The 20,616-nt window shown below is 43.0% G+C and overlaps 1 protein-coding gene across 2 annotated transcripts in view; it reads left to right on the top strand.

Moving 5' to 3' along the window:
• The window catches only part of hibadhb (3-hydroxyisobutyrate dehydrogenase b), a 127,317-nt gene that overhangs the window by 26,432 nt on the left and 80,269 nt on the right, over nucleotides 1-20,616 (top strand). For both annotated transcript variants that reach the window (XM_068002472.1, XM_068002481.1), the window contains 2 exons: nucleotides 7,249-7,358; nucleotides 12,595-12,716. In XM_068002472.1, coding sequence (XP_067858573.1) covers nucleotides 7,249-7,358; nucleotides 12,595-12,716 — 232 coding nt within the window. The remainder of the gene's footprint in view (nucleotides 1-7,248; nucleotides 7,359-12,594; nucleotides 12,717-20,616) is intronic.

The raw sequence follows: 20,616 nt of genomic DNA, 5'->3' as shown, positions 1-20,616 counted from the left end.
GTAGCAGAGGCAGCTGAACAGATCGTCTCAATCTTGGTGAGGAGAAGTCATTGGATGAAATACAAATTTTTGATTAGCAGAGTTGCATTGCATTTTCCCTACAAAAATCACATTCTTTAGAGTGAAGACCTTGTTTGTGACTAAACTAATTAATTGTCTGCTAAGAAGTGTTATTCCATACAGAGTAACCTTATTACCTACTACAATGAAGGCAAGTACAAAACACATATCAAAAGAAGCTGTGCAATGAGGCGATCACATCTGAGGCTTTGACCTGCGAAAATCCTGATAGATATCAGGATGTTGGATAATAGAATGTATGATAGAAATTCTACTGCTGTGCACTTTTCCGGTCGCGATAAACTGTTACAAAAATGGTTTAACTGTTTTCTTTATTGATTCTGGTACTGATGCTACGAAAGGCTAGTGTAATACTCAGAGCTGCACTATTCTTACAATGGACCTGTCCTCTGTTATGGATCCAATAATAAACTACTACCTGCATTGATTTATCACTAATCTTTTTATTTAAGAACTATTTAATCGCTGCTAAGTGGCTTGATAGAAACCGTAAATAGATTGCTGGTGTTTCTTTGACTGTAGAGTTCAAACTTTTAAAATAGATGTGAATACTTCAGTTGTGTAGGCATTACTGTTCTCTTCGGTGAATTACAACCTGTTCAAGCTCCAGTCATTGTAGACTGGACTATGGGAAGGGCTTCTCTGGACAGTACAATCTGCTCTTAATTCAGAGCTGCTGAATTCAAATTACCTGTTCATTGAAATCATGCAAAATGTTATCCATTGAAAATGCTTTGAAAACATGTGGCTTATTTCAAACCTCTTAATTCGAATTATTGGTTCACTTGCGTTCCCAGCCCAAATCAGTCCTGACCAGTGAAATCTGATGTTGATTGTGGGGTTGAATTTGAATTAAAAATCAGATGCTTCGGTGTGGCAGTCCTCACTCCACTTGAAGGCCGTGCATCATTGAGTGGAGATGGGGAGGAGTTTGAGAGCATGCCCTAGTGATCAGTACAAAATTTTGGAACTGATCCTGTTTCTGCATTGTGGATTAGCCATGTCAAAAACTGCCAAGCAATCAAGCCCAGGCCCAACCATGAGGCAAGAAATGTTCTCACAAAAATTAACAATTAGGCGAACGATAAAATACCTGAAATTTTATCTCATTACAAGCTCAATGACCTTTTCATTGCCGACGAAACGGGTCTGTCTTTACAAGCTGCACCCAAGCAAAATGCACGATTTCATCAACAATGTTCAGGCCGGCAAAAAGCCAAGCAGTGAATTATAGTTGTGGTTTGCGCTAACGTAACTGGGGAGAAAAAAAAACACTGCTGGTCATTGGAAATTCCAAAAATCCCCAATGCTTCTGTGCTTCTTACTTTACCTGTAACCTGCAGGAAAAACATAAAGGGTGGCTGATGCTCTTTTTCATGCAGCTACTCTTCATTTTAACCAAAGCATGGCATTGCAAAGCAGAAGAGTTACCTTGGTAGTTGACAAGTGTGGAACTTGTGAAGTGTATTTGTACCACCAAACACAGCATACATGATCCAGCCAATGGTTACTCGTGTAACAGCACTACAAAAGATGTCTGGTGCAAAAAGTGATAATCTCACATGATGCTGCCATAGCATTTACATTGGGTGTTCTTCAGGCTAATTCGGCCAGTTACCGCTCCATCATCAGCAAAGTCATGGAAGTTGTCGTCGACAGTGCTATCAAGCGGCACCTGCTCACCGATGCTCAGTTTGGGTTCCGCCAGGACCACTCAGCTCCAGACCTCATTACAGCGTTGGTCCAAACATGGACAAAAGAGCTGAATTCCAGAGGTGAGGCAAGAGTGACTGCCCTTGACATCAAGGCAGCATTTGACGGAGTGTGGCACCAAGGAGCCCTTGTAAAATGGGAATCAGGGGGAAAGCTCTCCAGTGGCTGGAGTGATACCGAGCACAAAGGAAGATGGTAGTGGTTGTTGGAAGCCAATTATCTCAGCCCCAGGACATTGCTGTAGGAGTTCCTCAGGGCAGTGTCCTAGGCCCAACCATCTTCAGCTGCTTCATCAATGACCTTCCCTCCATCACAAGGTCAGAAATGGGGATGTTCGCTGATGATTGCACAGTGTTCAGTTCCATTCGCAACCCCTCAGATAATGGAGCAGTCCATGCCCGCATGCAGCAAGACCTGGACAACATCCAGGCTTGGGCTGATAAATGACAAGTAACATTCGTGCCAGGCAATGACCATCTCCAACAAGAGAGAGCCTAACCACCTTCCCTTGACATTCAACGGCAGTACCATCGCCCCATCGCCCTATCCCCCACCAACATCCTGGGGGTCACCATTGACCAGAAACTTAACTGGACCAGCCATATAAATACTGAGTTTACAAGAGCAGGTCAGAGGCTGGGTATTCTGCAGTGAGTGACTCACTTCCTGACTCCCCAAAGCCTTTCCACCATCTACAAGGCACAAGTCAGGAGTGTGATAGAATACTCTCCACTTGCCTGGATGAATGCAGCTCCAACAACACTCAAGAAGCTTGACACTATCCAGGACAAAGCAGCCTGCTTGATTGCCACCCCATCCACCACCCTAAACGTTCACCCCCTTCACCACCGGCGCACTGTGGCTGCAGTGTGTACCATCCACAGGATGCACTGCAGCAACTCACCAAGGTTTCTTCGACAGCACCTCCCAAATCCGCGACTTCTACCACCTAGAAGGACAAGGGCAGCAGCACATGGGAACAACACCACCTGCACGTTCCCCTCCAAGTCACACACCATCCCGACTTGGAAATATATCGCCGTTCCTTTATCGTTGCTGGGTCAAAATCCTGGAACTCCCCACCTAACAGCACTGTGGGAGAACCTTCACCACACGGACTGCAGCGGTTCAAGAAGGCAGCTCACCACCACCTTCTCAAGGGCAATTAGGGTTGGGCAATAAATGCTGGCCTCGCCATCGACGCCCACATCCCATGAACAAATAAAGAAAAAAGGCATTCTACCTGATCTATCCATCATGGGTGGAGCTGAAAATGGAATCTATTGCCAACTGCTTCTGGCCCTGTAAATTCATCCCACCAGCAGAGGAGGCAGCTAATTTTGACAAGTTGAGGATTCCACACATTACCAGTGGGCGACTCTGAAGCCACCAACCTCTGAGTGCATGAGTTCTCTGTTGTGACTGCCAGCAGACGTGAGTTTTGAATCCATTGATGGTGATGATGATGATGAAGTCCTAACATCTGGATTATTGATTGACATGGAAATTGTTAGTTGCTGCTGGTGAGAATGAGGAAGAGTTTCAAATGACTGGATCCAGCAAGCAGACGAACATAGGGGAACCAGCCCTCACAGCCATGGCATGCAGTTCTATGCGATTGTCGGCCACTTCTTCAGCAATCATGTTGGATGATCTAAAGGAACTCTTCTCTGTGCTAAATAGGATTGACAGTTTTATGGATAAAAGTGCTGCCAGCAGGAAGCAAACTACAGTGATTTAAGTATTTCGCAAAATGATTGAATTTTGCATCTGCCTTCAATTTTGGTTGCTACTGGGCCAGCTGCTACCAGTTTACGGTATTTTGACCCAGAGCACATATAAGCTCATAATGCCTGCCTTTGCCTTCTGATGCTCCTGGGTTTGTTGGCTGCTCTTTGCCAGTGGGAAACTGACTTTTCACTTTTTAAAGGGCTCAGTGATTATAATATAAATGTTAAGTAAAAAATTACTTAGCAGATATAAGTGCTATGAGTGCTTTAAAAAGTGAAAAGTACTGAGGTTATAGAGCACTGTACAGTTTGATCATGACTTCCTTGGACTTGTATTCTACTGTTCAACATTTTTTTGGCTTTGCTGATTGTTGCACAACATTGGTTGGGCATGTTGACTGTTGATTCCACTAGTCTCCTCCAACTTCACCCGTAGCTGATTCAACACTATTTATGGAGTATGGTGTCAGTCTTGGCTCAGTGGTAGTACTCTTGCCTCTAAATCAGAAGGTCATGGGTTCAATCCACACTCCAGAAATTGAGCACATAATCCACTTCAGTGCAGTGTACTTGCCCATAGACTTTTCATGGGCCTTTGCACTGCAAGTTCCTCTTATTGATCCCCAATCCAGCATAGCACCCTCTCCCGGGCATCTGGGACCTGTGTGAATGGGGCAAGCTTCTGTGTATCCCCTTAACTAATCAGATTAAAGCATGCTAATAAGCCACACAGAACCAGAAATGTAAGTTAGAATAGTGAATTCCATGTAAATCAGTTACAGAAAGTGAAATAAAGAGAGGGTAAGAAATATGGAATTATTAGACAGATATGAGACAAAGTTTTTTTAAAAAATATATTTTTTTTTAAATGCCCAGCAACAAGTAAAATGTGAAGGAATGAGACTCCACATTTGTAAAAGTACATTTTCAGTGCCAGAGAGGTTGTTTGGCAGTCATTAAGACTTACCACGCCGTTAAAAGTTTGCTTAGACTTAAAAAAAAACTTGATATACCTTTTTCTGGCGAGATTACTTTGTTTCCATCGGGGCAGTAGAGGAACTTCACGCTGTTGCATTCATTTCAACGGTGAGTCAGCCGGCGAGATCTCCTTCCCGCGAAGCTTCTGGAGGAGCATGGAGTTTCCGAGTTTAAATGCACATGTGAGGTCGCTGGAAATTGCTGTCTGACTTGCACTGAAATAATGGTGAGTCCTGTTCGGCTTGCCATTCTTTTTAGAGATAAATCCGGCCTGTCATCTTTCAGATGAGACACTAAACCATCTGTGCTCTCAGCTTGATGCAAAAGATCTAGCAGAAAATCCCATGCCACTTTTCAAAGAAGAGCAGGGGAGCTGTCCTGGCCAATATTTATCCCTCAACCAACATCACTGAAAACAGTGGTCAGTTTTGTCATTGTTTGTGGGACCTTGCTGTGGGAAAATTGGCTGCCACGTTTCCCTACGTTACATCAGTGACAGCAGTTCCAAAATACTTAATTGATTGTAAAGTGCTTTCAGATGACCTGAGGTGGTGAAAGATGCTATATAAAAGTTCTTTGTGTGTAGTCCATTTTCCCATCCTAATATGAAGTACTTTTTTCCAGCCCACATTAGATTTAATCATCTATTATTCCACCCACCTGCATATTTTGTTTAATTCACTCTAGTTTCTGAGCTGCCACTGCTGATTCTGTTGTCCTTCCTAGTTTGGGCAAATTTGACCAATTTGTGTTGAGTTTCTAAATCTGGATCATTATTGTGATTATAAACAATTGTGATCCCAACACTGATCCACCCCCAACCCAACATATTTCCCCAAAGTCCCTGTGGCTTTCTACTGTCCAACTAATTTTTAAAAATCTATTCCTAAGATTTACCTTGAATCCCCATATTTTCAGTTTCTTGATACCATGTGGCATGAATCAAATTGGCTGAAGACTGCTGTCTTTGATGGTGGGGACCTTAGGACTAAGCCAAAAAGGATCATCCACTTGGCACTTCTGGCTGAAGATGGTTGTAAATGCTTCAGCCTTGCCTTTTGCACTCGCGTGCAGGAATCCACCATCGTTGAAAATGGAAATATTCATGAAGCCTCCTCCTCCAGTTAGTTGCTTAATTGTGAACCAACATTCGCAACTGAATGTGGCAGGGTTGCAGAGCTTTGACCTGATCCATTGGTCGAGAGATCGCTTAGATCAATCCATAAACGTGCTGCTTTGGCTGTTTTGCATGCACATAGTCCTGTTTTGTAGCTTCACCAGGTTGGCACCTCATTTTCTAGTGCATCTGATGCTACTTCTGGCACAAACTCTTTTACACTCCTGGCTTGATGATGGTAATGGAGTGAGGGATATGCCAGGCCATGAGGTCTCAGATCATAATGGTATACAATTCTGCGCCTTATGGCTGCCCAGTTTTCAGCTACTAGAAGTGTACTTAGTCTATCCCACTTAGCACAATGGTAATGCCACATGGGATGATGGAGGATGTTCTCAATGTGGGACTTCGTCTCCACAAGTACTGCGTTTGTTACTCCTACCACAGCTGTCATGGACAGACACATATATGATGGTAGACTGGTGAAGACGAGGTCAAGTAGGTTATTCCCTCGTGTTGATGTTCTCACCACTTGCCGAGCCCAGTCTGGTAGCTATGTTGTTGAGGACTTGGCCAGCTCGATCAGTGGTGGTACTACCACTGAGCCACATTTGGTGATGTGCATTGACGTTCCCCACCCAGAGTACATTCTGTGTCCTTGCTACCCTCAGTGCTTCTTCCAGTACATGGAGTACTGATTCATCAGCTGAAAGAAGGTGGTTGTTGAATTATTGTCTTAGTGTTATGTTTTGCATCCGTAGCTATAAAGAAAGAAAGAACTTGCATTTATATAGTGCCTTTCACAATCTCTGGATACCCCAAAGCACTTTACAGCCAATGAAGTCTTTTGAAGTGTAGTCATTGTTTATAATGTAGGAAATGCGGCAGCCTATTTGCGCACAGCAAGGTCCCACAAACAGCAACGTGATGATAATGATCAGGTAATCTGTTGGTTGAGGGATAAATATTGGCTGGGACTGTTTTCTTCGAAATATGTCATGGGATTTTTTATGTTCGCCTGAAAGGGCAGACTTTGGTTTAATGTATCATCCAAAAGACGGCACCTCCGGTGCAGCAATCCCCCAGTACTTCTCTGGAGTATCAGCCTAGATTTTGTGCTCAAGTCTCTGGAGTGAGACTTGAACCCACGACCTTCTGACTCAGAGTCGCGAGTGCTACCACTGAACCACAGCTGACACCTATGCTTTTCTTCTGTCTCTCTTTGCGTTTCTGATCGTTTAATGTGTTTCTGGATGTTCCTGTATTCATCCCAGTGCACTCTTTCTGCTTTCTCCCTGCAGGGTAAGTAGAGGCCATTTTCAAAAATTTAAATTTTTGATTTGTTGATTTAATTTAATCTGAGCTTGCTGATTCAAGGTATGCATTAACCCTGCATACTCAACATTATGCCTTTAAAGGTGTTCTATTTTTCCTCTACTGAAGTGTTTTTGAACAACCTCTCCTAATCAATTTGCTTAAGTTGTTTGATCATTTCTCCAAAGTTAGCCCTTTTAAAATTAGATAACTGGTTGATGGTCTGATGTCCCCAAATAGTTTGAGCCTTGACTTGGCTGATTTGTTCCTTTTGAATCTCATTAGAATAGTTTTTGTCCACTTTTTGTTTTATAGATCATGGACTCTCCTGCTGATGTAGCTGAGCGAGCTGATAGAGTTATAACTATGCTGCCATCAAGCCCTAATGTGATTGAGGTTTATACTGGTCCAAATGGCATTTTGAAGTAGGTACTCCAGTGTACTGGTTTAATATTTGTTTTAAACAATTTTAGTTGATGACAAAGTAGTACTATAAACTGGAACTTTGTAGTCACAAATTTAATTCTGTAATGTACTATACCGCATATTCCCACTTGACCCACCCTTGATAGATTTTATGTAGTTGAGACATTAAGTCGCTGTACAGAAGTTTCTGAATTAGTGTTTCTGTATAAAACAAATTGTCGTGTTTAATAAACTAATATGGTAAAATGTAAATTTTATTACTGTTAATTTTTAGATTTAAATTACATGTAACCCTTTGTATTTTGTTAAGTTGTAAGACTAGTTATCAAATGGTAACTTTGTCATTGGTGAAGCTTGGTTCTATTCTGCCCAGTTTTAATTATTTTTTTGAACTTCAAAATGTAGTACACATTTCATAACATTTCATCATATCTTGTTAGTGAACTCCTATTCCATGAGTTTATCTTTTTTCCAAACTTCAGTTCTAGACCTAGAACAGCCACAGAGAGACAGTCAGTCATATGACCACTGGGAGGAGGTTACAGTAGGCTTTGGCAAAGGCATGAGTGCAGATTATTTGCCCCCCCGCCCCCCAGGAAGGGCACATGTGTTTTATGAGAAGCGTAAAGAATGAGGAAAAAAAATTGCATTTTTGGGCTAAGATTATTTATTTGGTTCCTGTTTTACTCATCCCAGCATATAAGGTGTTAAAACACTGCAAGCAATGGATAGCCTATTCAATGGACAGCAGCACAGAACCTAGATAGTTGTCTGCATGGGCTTTAGTGGCATTTATGGCCTGCTCTTTTTATGTTCTAGAATGCTGTTGCTAACAAGTGATCATTGGTTAAAGCAGTAATCAGGAAGGGGAGGGTCCATCAATTCAGTCTAACGACCAGTATCCTGCGTATTTTATTAAAGTATTGTTTGAATGGTTGTTTGGCTGTAGTAGTCATGAGAGCTGTGGTTTGTTAATGGGCCGGATTTTGCTGTAAAAAAAAATGGCGAAGCTAACAGCACTCACCGTTATTCTTGTGCAAATTGGACAGTAACTTCCGGTGACCGCACATGCGCAGTTAAACACGGAAATCCGGAAGTTGCTCTATGAGATGCGATGCTCCTCCAAAAGCTGCACGAAAATGGCATCTCGCTGAATGGCTCCCCATTCAAATGTATTGAACGGCACGAAGTTCCTGTACTTACCTGATTAGCTATGAACTAAACTCTGCAAAAAAAAGTCAAGTCAAGTCATTTCAAGTCTAAGTACCATTTTAACGGTGTGGTAAGTCTTAATTACTGTCAAACAACCTCTCTGGCACTGAAAAATAACTTTTATAGGTGTGAAGTCTCACTCCTTCAGTTTTTAATAATTGGGCATTTAAAAAAAAATTAAATTTTAAAAAATATTTTCTTTGTCTCTTTTATCTCTGCCTCTTCATGTTTCTTACATTCTCTTCGTTTTGCTTTTGGTACCTAATTAGACATTGAATTCACTATTCTAACTTGCACTTCTTGATTCTGACTTTTTTCTATTCATTCTTGGGATGTGGGCGTCACTGGCAAGGCCAGCATTTATTGCCCATCCCTAATTGCCCTTGAGAAGGTGGTGATGAGCCGCTGCCTTGAACCGCTGCAGTCTGTGTGGTGAAGGTTCTCCCACAGTACGGTTAGGTAGGGAGTTCCAGGATTTTGACCCAGTGACAATGAGGGAACAGCAATATTTTTCCAGTTTCTGGATGGTTTATGACTTGGAGGGGAATGTGCAGGTGGTGGTGTTCCCGTGCGCCTGCAGCCCTTGTCCTTCTAGGTGGTAGAGGTCGTGGGTTTGGGAGGTGCTGTCGAAGAATCCTTTGCGAGTTTCTGCAATGCATCTTGTAGATACTGCACATGACAGCCACGATGCAGTCTGTGCTGTTAACAATTTTTCGGTTTGGTTAAGGAGGTACACAGCTGCTTGCCCTGTTCACATAGGTCCCAGATGCCCTGTAGAGTGTGCCATGCTTTTTGGATTTCTAATTTTCAGGAATTTACCGTGCAAAAGTTCATAGACTTTCTGACGTTCGTTTGCCGCTCACAGCAAAACCTGGCCCAATGTCATTTGTTCTGACAGCACAGTATCTTGGAACAGGTCATTCAATGAATCAAGCCAACTTAGGAATGATTCTTGGTTAACAGCTGTGTCTGGGATGAAGGCTTAGGTCGAACTTTTTATAAAGAGGCAGGGTCAATGATTCTTTGTAGCTTCTGATGGGCAGCGCTGTGGCTGGCACTTCCGATTGTGGGCTTATCTGAGCTTGTCCGTGCCTAGGTCATTGGTCAGTCTGTAGCCCGCAAAGAGATTGCTCTGTCAAAAACCTCATGGTAGTGTTTTGTCTTGTAAGAAATGCGCAAATATTTTCAAGGGTCAATGTTGAGAAATAGCTCAGGAGAAGTGTCTTTATTGTTTTGACATTGCAAGGAGTGAAGCAAAGCTTGTAAAATACTGTTAGTACAGAATACTGTTCAACTACATATTTGGTTTATAGCCCGAGTCTCAGTCTGATAGATTCATCCACCTACTGAAGACATGGCGAATCATTTGGCAGCACGTGATATATTCTAGTAAGCCAGAGTATGGTGGTAAGGGTTCTCTGTTTGATCCCTGGATCTTGGCTATTTTTTTTAACCTAGGTACTTGGCAGGAAAAGACACAAGATTTTACAATATTACTTAAGTATGGTTCATTAGTGTACATTTTTAAAAGGGCACAGTATGCATGAACATGTTTGGCAAATCACTTTTGTTTAGGAATGGAGAAGACATGTGTTACATGAAAATGGTGAGGGAATGATTTTCAACAGAATATTCAGCACCGCATTGTGTGTAGCAATCTTTTGTTTGTTGCCTGATTCCTGTGAAAATTATGTCCATTTAAAGGTCATGTCTTATTCCTCTGATGAAATTTAATGCAGAAAAATGCACGGTGATACATTTTGGTAGGAAGAATGCGAGGCATTATAAACTAAAGGGCACAACTCTAAAAGGGGTACAGGAACAGAGATCTGGGAGTATATGTACACAAATCATCGATGGTGGCAGGGCAGGTTCAGAAAGTGGTTAAAAAAGCATCCGGGATCTTAGGCTTTATAAATAGAAGCATACAGTACAAAAGCAAGGAGGTCATGATGAACTTTTATAAAACATTGGTTTGGCCACAACTGGAGTATTGTGTCCAGTTCTGGGCACTGCTCTTTAGGAAAGATGTGAAGGCCTTAGTGAGGATGCAGAAGAGATTTACTAGAATAATTCCATTGCTGCAGGAGTTCCTCAAGGCAGTGTCCTAGGCCCAACCATCTTCAGCTGCTTCATCAATGACCTTCCCTCCATCATAAGGTCAGAAATGGGGATGTTCGCTGATGATTGCACAGTGTTCAGTTCCATTCGCAACCCCTCAAATAATGAAGCAGTCCGAGCCCGCATGCAGCAAGACCTGGACAACATCCAGGCTTGGGCTCGTAAGTGGCAAGTAACATTCGCACCAGATACGTGCCAGGCAATGACCATCTCCAACAAGAGAGAGTGTAACCACCTCCCCTTGACATTCAACGGCATTACCATCGCCGAATCCCCCACCATCAACATCCTGGGGGTCACCATTGACCAGAAACTTAACTGGACCAGCCACATAAATACTGTGGCTACAAGAGCAGGTCAGAGGCTGGGTATTGTGCGGCGAGTGACTCACCTCCTGACTCCCCAAAGTCTTTCCATCATCTACAAGGCACAAGTCAGGAGTGTGATGGAATACTCTCCACTTGCTTGGATGAGTGCAGCTCCAACAACACTGAAGAAGCTCGACACCATCCAGGACAAAGCAGCCCGCTTGATTGGCACCCCATCCACCACCCTAAACATTCGCTCCCTTCACCGACGCATATTGGCTGCAGTGTGTACCATTCACAGGATGCACTGCAGCAACTCACCAAGGCTTCTTCGACAGCACCTCCCAAACCCGCGACCTCTACCACCTAGAAGGACAAGAGCAGCAGGCACATGGGAACAACACCACCTGCATGTTCCCCTCCAAGTCTCACACCATCCCGACTTGGAAATATATCGCCGTTCCTTCATCGTCGCTGGGTCAAAATTCTGGAGCTCCCTTCCTAACAGCACTGTGGGAGAACTGTTACCACAGGGACTGCAGCGGTTTAAGAAGGCGGCTCACCACCACCTTCTCAAGGGCAATTAGGGATGGGCAATAAATGCCGGCCTCGCCAGTGACGCCCACATCCCATGAACGAATAAAAAAAAATGAGGGGCTTTAGTTACGTGGAGAGACTGGAGAAGTTGGGGGTGTTCTTCTTGGAATGGAGAAGGTTGAAAGGAGATTTGATAGAGGTATTCAAAATTATGAAAGGTCTCGACAGGGTAGATAGAGAGAAACTGTTCCCATTGGCGGAAGGGTCAAGAACCAGAGGACATAGATTTAAGGTAATTGGCAAAAGAACTAAAGGTGACATGAGGAAAAACTTCTTTACACAGCAAGTGATTAGGATCTGGAATGCACTGCCCGAGGGGGTGGTGGTGGCAGATTCAATCATGGTCTTGAAAAGGGAACCGGATAAGTACTTGAAAGGAAAAAAATGGGGATAGGGCGGGGGAATGGGACTAGCTGGATTGCTCTTGCATAGATCCGGCATGGATTTGATGGGCCGAATGGCCTCCTTCCCTGCTATATAACCTTTCTATGATGACCCAGTGCGTAAAAGTATTGCCAAGTGTATTCTGACACCTACCCTGCGTAGAGTTGACTTAATGTTAACCAGGGCAACGGCACTGACAGTGCAAGTGTCCTCAAAACCCCTAGACTAGGGAGGGGAAAATGAAGCCGGATGCCTGCTCCTGATCACTATTATGTGACCTTTGCTGGAAAGTGTACTTGTGTGGACAGGATCAGGCTCAGCTGTGATAACATCCATGGTTGAAAAGCTGCTGACCTTCACAGGATCTTTTGGGGAAGGTACCAAAGACAGGTGGTGCCACTGAAACTGTACCCCAGTTGCTACCTTCAGGAAAGTAGGGAGAAAGCTGTTTTTTTTGGTCTTGCATGTTTATGGATTTGGCCATCATGTTGAGTTCCTTTTTAAATCTTTTCGTTATGTTACGCTAGAGTACAACTTTTTTTTTCTTGTGAATCAGTGGTCAAATGTTTGAAGTCGAGATTAATCTTAAACTAACTTTGTATATTTTTTGCAGGAAAGTCAAGAAAGGTTCATTGCTAATTGATTCGAGCACTATTGATCCTGCAGTTTCTAAGGAAATGGCTAAAGCAGCAGAAAAGACTGGAGCATTGTTCATGGATGCTCCTGTATCTGGAGGTATGCTTTCTTAAAAAGTAGGGAAATGTTTGCATAAAGGAAATGCTTACAGGAAAGCTGTCCACTGCTGAGGTAGAGTTGTGTTTAACTTGGCCTCTTTCTTGATGGCCACAAAATTTAACTAACCAGAGCAGAAAACAAGGCCTGGATTTTACTTTTCAGGGCGAAGTCAATGTGCGGAGGGGGATGGGTGGGGTGGAAGATCCTTCTGTCCACCCCACCCCTGACCTATTTTCCTGGACTGAGGCTCATTAGACATGCACAGCAGTTTCCTGATGGAAGGGAGCCCATTAGTGCCAGCCAGGAATCTCCAGCAACGCTGTCACTGAAAATCCACAGGCCTGGCCCCACTGTCATTACTTTCATGCGGTGGGCTGGGAAGGAGCGGATAGTGGTGGCTCCAACCAGGAGAGGGAAATCTGGGACAGGTGATGAGTGGTGATAGGTCTCACTGTCCGAATTTTCTAACATTCTCTGCTGTGATTCTGTGTGATTTTGGGAGATCTCCCCAAACACCCCAAGATCTTGTACCTGTTCAGCTACTCCTGCTGTGCATGTCTAATGAGCCTCAACCCATGAAGTGCAGTAAATCAACATGTCCTAAGGGTAGTTGCAGAAGTAGTTTGTCTGGTTCGTGTTTATTATGCATGGTATTGGAGACACTTTGAGGCGGGATAGGTGTGCTAGAAAAATAATAGCAGATTTCCCCATGACATTGCTCACGATGAGTCAGAGGATGCCATGCAGCATACAAACGATTAGGGCCATTGATTTATAGTGACTCAATAGGTCAAAAAGTAATTTTATTATGATGAATGGAACTTGTAAATCAGTGGTTTTGATTACTGTCTTGAACTATGTAGTTAATTTTATCTCCATTTTCTTCTGGAGTACAGGGTACAGAGGAAGCTGGTAGGGAGGCTGCTGCAGGTAGGTAGGAGGTAGCTTGTAGAAATTGTGTTTAGCAGTAATAGTAACAGTGTGGGTTGGTAGTGTTAAGAGGGTTGTCCTGGTGTGTGGGAGCATGGGAAGGTCAAGGAGAACCATGAGAGTGCTCATTAGGGGTAGAGAGCAAAAGCAGCAAGAGTGGGCTAAACGGGAGGGATGGCGGAAACTGAATAAATTCCCTTCGCTCTCCGGAATGTAGAAAGGTTTTCCCCCCTCCTAGTAATTTGGGGAAATTTGTGTTATTTAAAATGGATACCGCTGAGTAATCTCACCCCTCCCACGTGACTGAACGCCAAATCTAGTTTTCAACAATTTTATTACTTTAAAAGGACTGAAAACCCATTCCAAGGACTTTAAGCAGGTTATTGACATTGATGGGAATGTAAGTGGAAGAGGCATCACTGCCCGGGGCTTGGTCAGTATTTGGGGACTGGTTGTGGCAGGGGGACTACTGGAAGGGGATGGCAGGCAGAAAGGGCCACAGACCTGATTTGAAGAGTTCCGAGATGGTCGATACTATGCGCAACTGTGGCGCAGCATCACCTACCTTGGAGACAGGACTCTATTAAGGATAAGTGTAGGGTAAATATGAATACATTGTTCAGTGTGTTGGAAATAGCGTGACATGAAGGTGTTGCAGGAATTAAGTGTGACACAAAAATGCACACATACGCAAAACGTAAAATATTACAAGCAGATTTGCGGTGAGTCGGAGAATTTGTCGTTCTATAGTAATAGAGATGTTATACAATGAAGGGCATAACATCAGGGTCAATGATTTACAGTGACTAAATCAAGTTCTGATTTTGTTATATGGCATTGTGGGATTTTTTAAATCAGAATTACGTGACTCTGTCCGCTATCCTGTGATTGGCCTTTATTTTCTATATATTCCCATACCTATGTGTTTAATTTTTATCCCTTACCATTTTTAAAGCTGCGGATACACAACATACGACAGTTGGAGTTAGATATTTCGCAGTGCTGGAGAAGTGTGGTGTGGACTCGATGGGCTGAATGGCCTCCATCTGTGCTGCAACCTTTCTATGATTCTATGGCTTAGCACAGGAGTGGGGGGTGGTCCTGGGCATTTATGTCATTGGGGGAGTGGTCCTGAGGTTTGGCAGTATTGAAGTTTAGCAACAGTGGGGTGGAGATGCAAGGTTTTGGCAGCGTGGGGGAAAGTTCCTGTGATCTGATATCATGTAGACAGGGAACATAAGGCTTGGCTGAACTGTGGGGGCGGGGTTCTGAGTTCTGCTAGAACTGGGGGATGGAATGTCGGGTTTGGTGCACTGATGGATTCCTGGGGTTTGTCAGCAGTGAAGGGGGAGGGTCTGGGCCTGACAGCACTTGGAGGAAGGAGTGAAATCCTGGGCAGCGCTGGTTTGTAACTTTCTAAAAGATCTTTGCAAACACAAATTCAGTGTTTTGGTATTGGTTCCTGGACCTCTGTGTCTCTGACTCTCACATCATGTACTCTATCTTCCTTGCGCATGCGTGCTCTCTCTCACGTGCCCTCGCACTTTTGCTGCCTATGTGTGTCTCTCGCTTGGATTCTTTCTCTGCTAAGTCATGCTCCCTCATTGGTGCTCTTGTGGGCATGTGCTTGTTCTCTCACGGTCTCTTTTGCTGTCTCCGTGTGTCACGCTCTCTTACTGTATGTCCCGCTCATGCTTTTTTTCTCTCTTGCGCGTGCCTTTCTCACTCCCATGTGCACAGCTCTCACTCCATGCGCACCTCTCTCTGTCTGCACCTCCTTCCCTCTTCCTGTCACATACCTCTCTCTCTTCCCCCGTCCTGTTGCGTGCACCCATATCTTCTCTGGCTATGTCGCTCCCTCTGTGTCTCTGCCTTGTACCTTTTCTATGCTTGACATGCTTTATTAAGTGAATAGCTTTTATTTTAAAATTTAAAACCAATTGAAGTTCTTCTTTCAGTTGAATTTAAATAATTCTCCATAACTGATGAACTGAAATAGTTTTATACGCACACTTTAACATTTTCAATTGAGAAAAATAGTTTATAATTCAAACATAAAAGCCATAACAGGTGTGTAATCAGTAGTTAGCCATATTTGAAATGAGTCTTTCTTTCTTTTTCTTTCTCTCTCTCTCTTTTTCTCTCTCTCTCTTTTTCTCTCTCTCCCTCTCTTTTTTACTCTTTCTCTTTCTCTCTCTCTCTTCCCCCATACACACTATATATAAAAACTTGAACAAAGCTTGCTAAAGAGAAACATTTGAGCTGTTGGGCTGTCTAAATGCTACTGGTGCATCCCGGAAGATTGTGCAAATGCACACGATCAGACTGCAGGGTCTGCCGTCAGCTAACTGAGTCAATGCTCTGGGCAAAATTTGGAAGTCCACTTTTTTGGGTGAGGCTGTGGCCTTGAAGTAATAAACTTTCATGAAGGTTTTAAAAGATCTGCAATTTCTTTTGCACCTTTCATGTAGAAAAACATTGCAAGGCACTTCACAGACAAAAAATGGATGCCAAGCCAAAGAAAGAACTTTTAGAAAAGGATGACTCAGGTTGGTTAAAGTGATGGGTTTAAGGAGAGTCCGAAAGGAGGAGAGGGAGGTGGAGAGGTTTAAAGAGTGAATTCCAGAATGTGAGGCCTAAATGGCTGAAGACGCAGCAGCCAGTGGTGGGGTGATGGGAGTTAGGTTACACACAAGACCAGAGTCAGAAGAGTGGAAAGTTATGGTGGTATTGTTATAGGGCTGGAGGAGGTTAGAGAGATAGGGAGCTAAACACGAGGATGAGAATTTTAAATTGGAGCTGTTGGGGGGATTGGCAACCAATGTAGGTCAGCAAGGACAGGAGTGGTGGGTGAGCAGGACTTGGTGTGAGATAGGATACGGGCAGCAGAGTTTTAGGTGATCTGAAACTTAGAGGGTGGAGAATGGGAGGCCGGCCAGGAAAGCTTTGAAATAGTCTGGAGGTGACAACGGCATTAATGCGGGTTTTGGCACCTGATGGGCTGAGGTAGGGGTAGTCGGGCGATGTCATGTAAGTGGAAGTAAGCCGTCTTTGTGATGAGAGGATATGGTGTTGGAAGCTCACTTTGCGGTCGAATAGGATGGGGAAGTTGAAAACAGTTCAGTTGAACCTGAGACAGGAGCTGGGGGAGGAGGATGGAATCAGTGGCAAGGGTATGGAGTTTGTGGCGGGTACTGAAGACGATGACTTCAGTTTTCCCACTGTTTAACTGGAGGAAAGTGCGGCTGACCCACGACCCCATGTCTGTGGATGATGTTGCCAAGGGGCAGTGTGTAAATGAGGAAGACAAAGGGGCCAAGGATGGTCAAGTAGTACATTTTTGGGAAAAAGGACAATGTAAGGAAGTATACCCTAAATGGTAAGATTTAAAGTAGAGGAGGAGAGAACTCTACAGGTGCTGATACGTAGACGGTGGGTCAGTAGATTAAAAAGAGTAATGTGATTCTGGGTATCATACATAGAAATATTGAACATGAAAGCGATAAAGTGACGTTGAATAACTTGGCATTATTTTGTAAAAGATGTTGGTTAGACCACAATTGAAGTATTGCATGCAACCTGGACAGTTTGTAAGAAGGCTGTGCCATGGAAAGGGTACTAGAATAATTCGTTGCAATGAGAGGATATAGTTATGAAGGTAGAGGAGGCTCCTAACAAAGATCTTCAAAATTATGAAAAATGTTAAGAAGGTGAAAAGTGATGGATTGTTTCCATTCATTTGCAAATCACTGTCAATATGCCATTGTTTTAAAGAATGAAGGGGGGAGTTAGAATTTTGTCAGAGGGTTATTAAAAAAAAAAGTGCTTTATTCTGGAAGGCTATTGTGATTAGAGTAGATAGCTTCAGTATTGACAGCAGAATGATGGGCCAAGTGGAGTCCTCCTGTTTTCTAGATTCTATGAAAGATAGTGCTTGACTTGGTGGCAACTGGTTAAACAGCTGCCTGATATGTCACCCAAGTGAGTCTCTCCACTATCAAAATGGGGAAATATTTCTTGCTGCGTGGAACAGATCTCAACATATGAATCATATCTGTAGTTCTGTGGAAAGCTTTTGATAGAATTGTATTACCATTTGTGACCTTTTAATTTAGGTAAGAAATACTTATATAGTGCTGAGCAGAATTGCACTGCACACTAGGAGCTGCATTTGGCACCAGATTTTTTTAAAATCTGTTAATTAGAAATGTCTTTGTTGTTTGAAATGGCCTCTATGTGGAATACAATAGAACACTTGCATTTATTTATATAGTGAATTATTATTGACGATTCAATGATGAGATGGAGAAATCAGCCTGTGATTGGCTTTTATAACATTGTTAAAAACCTTTGGCATAATCACTAGGATGGCGTTTTATTTTATTTTCTCCCATCTTTTCTCTGCTGAAGGTGTTGATTCCTTGTTGAGGTGCAGTTCTGTGGGCTTGGGCAGCCTGTGGTACGTTGCTCAAATGGGAGAATGTAGACAGTGAATGTCCGTAGGCTATTTGACTGTGGGGATACCATAATCTGAACCTGAACTGACTTCCACATAGATAGGCCTCTAGCAGGGGTCACCAGATAGTGAACAGAGCCCGAGCCTTTTTTCCTGCTTCCCTGGCCTGAAGCTTTAATGCCAATGATAACACCCCTACCACTGCCCCAGCTGAGATTAGCTAACTCAGCACAGATGGAAAACTGGTTGCTTATTGTGTTGTCGTGCCTCTTTATAAAGATTCTGCCTGCTGCTAGTGCAGTTGTCATTAGGTTAAATTTCATTTTTGAAAATTATTTGTAGCATTCAAAACTACTGATGATTGTGTTGTGGAGAAATTCAGATCTTAAAACAATGGTAATTTTTCTTTGCATGGTGAACAATATTTTGCTGCTTGCCTGCTGACTTAATTGTGTTCAGGCTCTCCATTAAAAAATGGTCTCAGGTGGGATACATTATGCAGAGCACTGGACTATAAAATACTATCCTACATTCTATTAGTATGAACAATATTTTGCAAAGATTCAGATTTTTTTTATTAAGTGCCTTGATAAAATAGCATTTTGTCTTCGGTCTCAGTACCTAAAATTACTGATTGAACTTTATCCTGCTTAGGACATCACCTGTCAACACAATGACTGTCCAAAACCCATCTCAAAGGTAATTATTCAAAAGACTCAAAATTGTTCCCCTCTCCCCTTCCCATTTCCAAAAAAAGCTTCAATTAAAAAAAACGCTTCATTGGCATTTTCTTTAATAAGAGATTGCAGCTACTATCCTGGGTTATCTAACCATACACATTTCTGGTCTCCATATTACAGAAAGGATATAGAGGCATTGGAGAGGGTACAAAAAAGTTTCACAAGGATGATACCAGAACTGAGGATATCCTTATCAGGAAAGGCTGAGAGTCTTGAAGGCTGAAGGGTGACCTGATAGAGGCCTTTAAGATAATAGGGTTTGATAGGGCAGATGTAGAGAAAATGTTTCCACTTGTGGGGGAGTCCAAAACTAGAGGTCATAATGCTAATAAATCCTTTGGGGAATTCAGAAGAAATGGCTTTACCCAAGGAGTGATAAGAATGTGGAACGCACTACCAGAAGGAGTGGTTGAGGCAAATAACATAGATGCATTTAAGGGGAAGCTAGATAAGCATATGAGGGGGATAGGAATAGAAGGGTATGCTGATTGGGTTAGATGAAGTAGGGAGGGAGGAGGCTCGTGTGGAGCATAAACGCCGGCGTAGACCAGTTGGGTCGAATGGCCTGTTTCTGTGCTGTACTTTTGATGTAACATTTAGATTGATAGGGTTATTGTATTAGTCTACCTTGTAAATAGGCCTTAATAATTGACCTGATTGTTTCCTAAGAATATTGTTTTTTTCCCCCTCCCCCACTCTTCTCTGAAGCTGGGCTGTGATTCTCCGGGCACCAGAAGCCTGCTGGGACCTTGCTCAAGTGGCTATTCTTTATATTGTTGAGTCTAGACAGTGAGGGACAGCAACCAAGAGCATCAGGTTCAACCGCACACTTAATTGCAGGGTGATTTTCCTCCCCCAGCACCCGCCCACCCCACCCGCTCCCCATCCTTTTCCCTCCTTCCAGTCTAGAGGCTCCATTGCCAATTGTAACACCCTGAACACAATCCTGGCTGAAATCAAGTAACTCAGTACAGATTAGTGATTGAACTTTCCTGGTCTTATGACTCAGAACCACATCATGTAGTATATTTTCCTGCTGAGCCATCTGGGAGCTAAAAGGAGATTTTTAAGCCATGGGTTTGGGCTTGATTCAAACCCAGCTTTGAGCTGAAAGGGTCATGTTCTGATCCATTGCATCACTGATTTCACAGATACTGTAACTTGAAGTAAAAAGCTGTTTTTTAAAAAGTGTTCTTTACCAAAAAGGTAAAATCCTGGCAAGTGTTTTAGTCCCGCAACATTGTTTTAATAGCACTACTGGAATCAGTTACTTCTTACTGGCTGGTACTAATATTGATGTACCTCTTTTTTAAAGTATGCATGCATTTAACATTTTTTTCTTGCATGAATATAACTTCTACCCATGCTGACCAATTAATTACTTTATTAAAAATGTCTCTTTTTTGATCCTTGAATTGTATTGTTAGAGAATGCTGTGTACAGGTTAATAGATAATGTAAATGAGGAAAAGAGCAAATAATTTTAAAACATTGTGGCTGAGGCATGACATTCACCTCTCTTTGGCTTCCACTCGTTCAACTTTTGGCAGAGTCTCACTGCACATTCTGCCTCACATGTGTATTACAAGTTTTGGCAGTTACTGGCCAGCCACAAGTCTGTTATGTTACCCAGGGAAAACTGACATTCTTTTTGGCAAAAGCTGAGAACCTTGCACACCAATTCCTGCTTTAGAGCAGGGACAGCTCCAATCTACTGATCAGTGGAGCAGCTAGTTATGGTTTCATCAGCAAGGATAGTAATGGGTTGTAAAAAG

This window comes from Heptranchias perlo, chromosome 2, assembly GCF_035084215.1.
Source record: "Heptranchias perlo isolate sHepPer1 chromosome 2, sHepPer1.hap1, whole genome shotgun sequence".
NCBI classification, from domain to species: Eukaryota; Metazoa; Chordata; class Chondrichthyes; order Hexanchiformes; family Hexanchidae; genus Heptranchias; species Heptranchias perlo.
The sequence above is the reverse complement of the archived record's forward strand: the minus strand, read 5'-3'. Positions and strand labels throughout refer to the sequence as shown.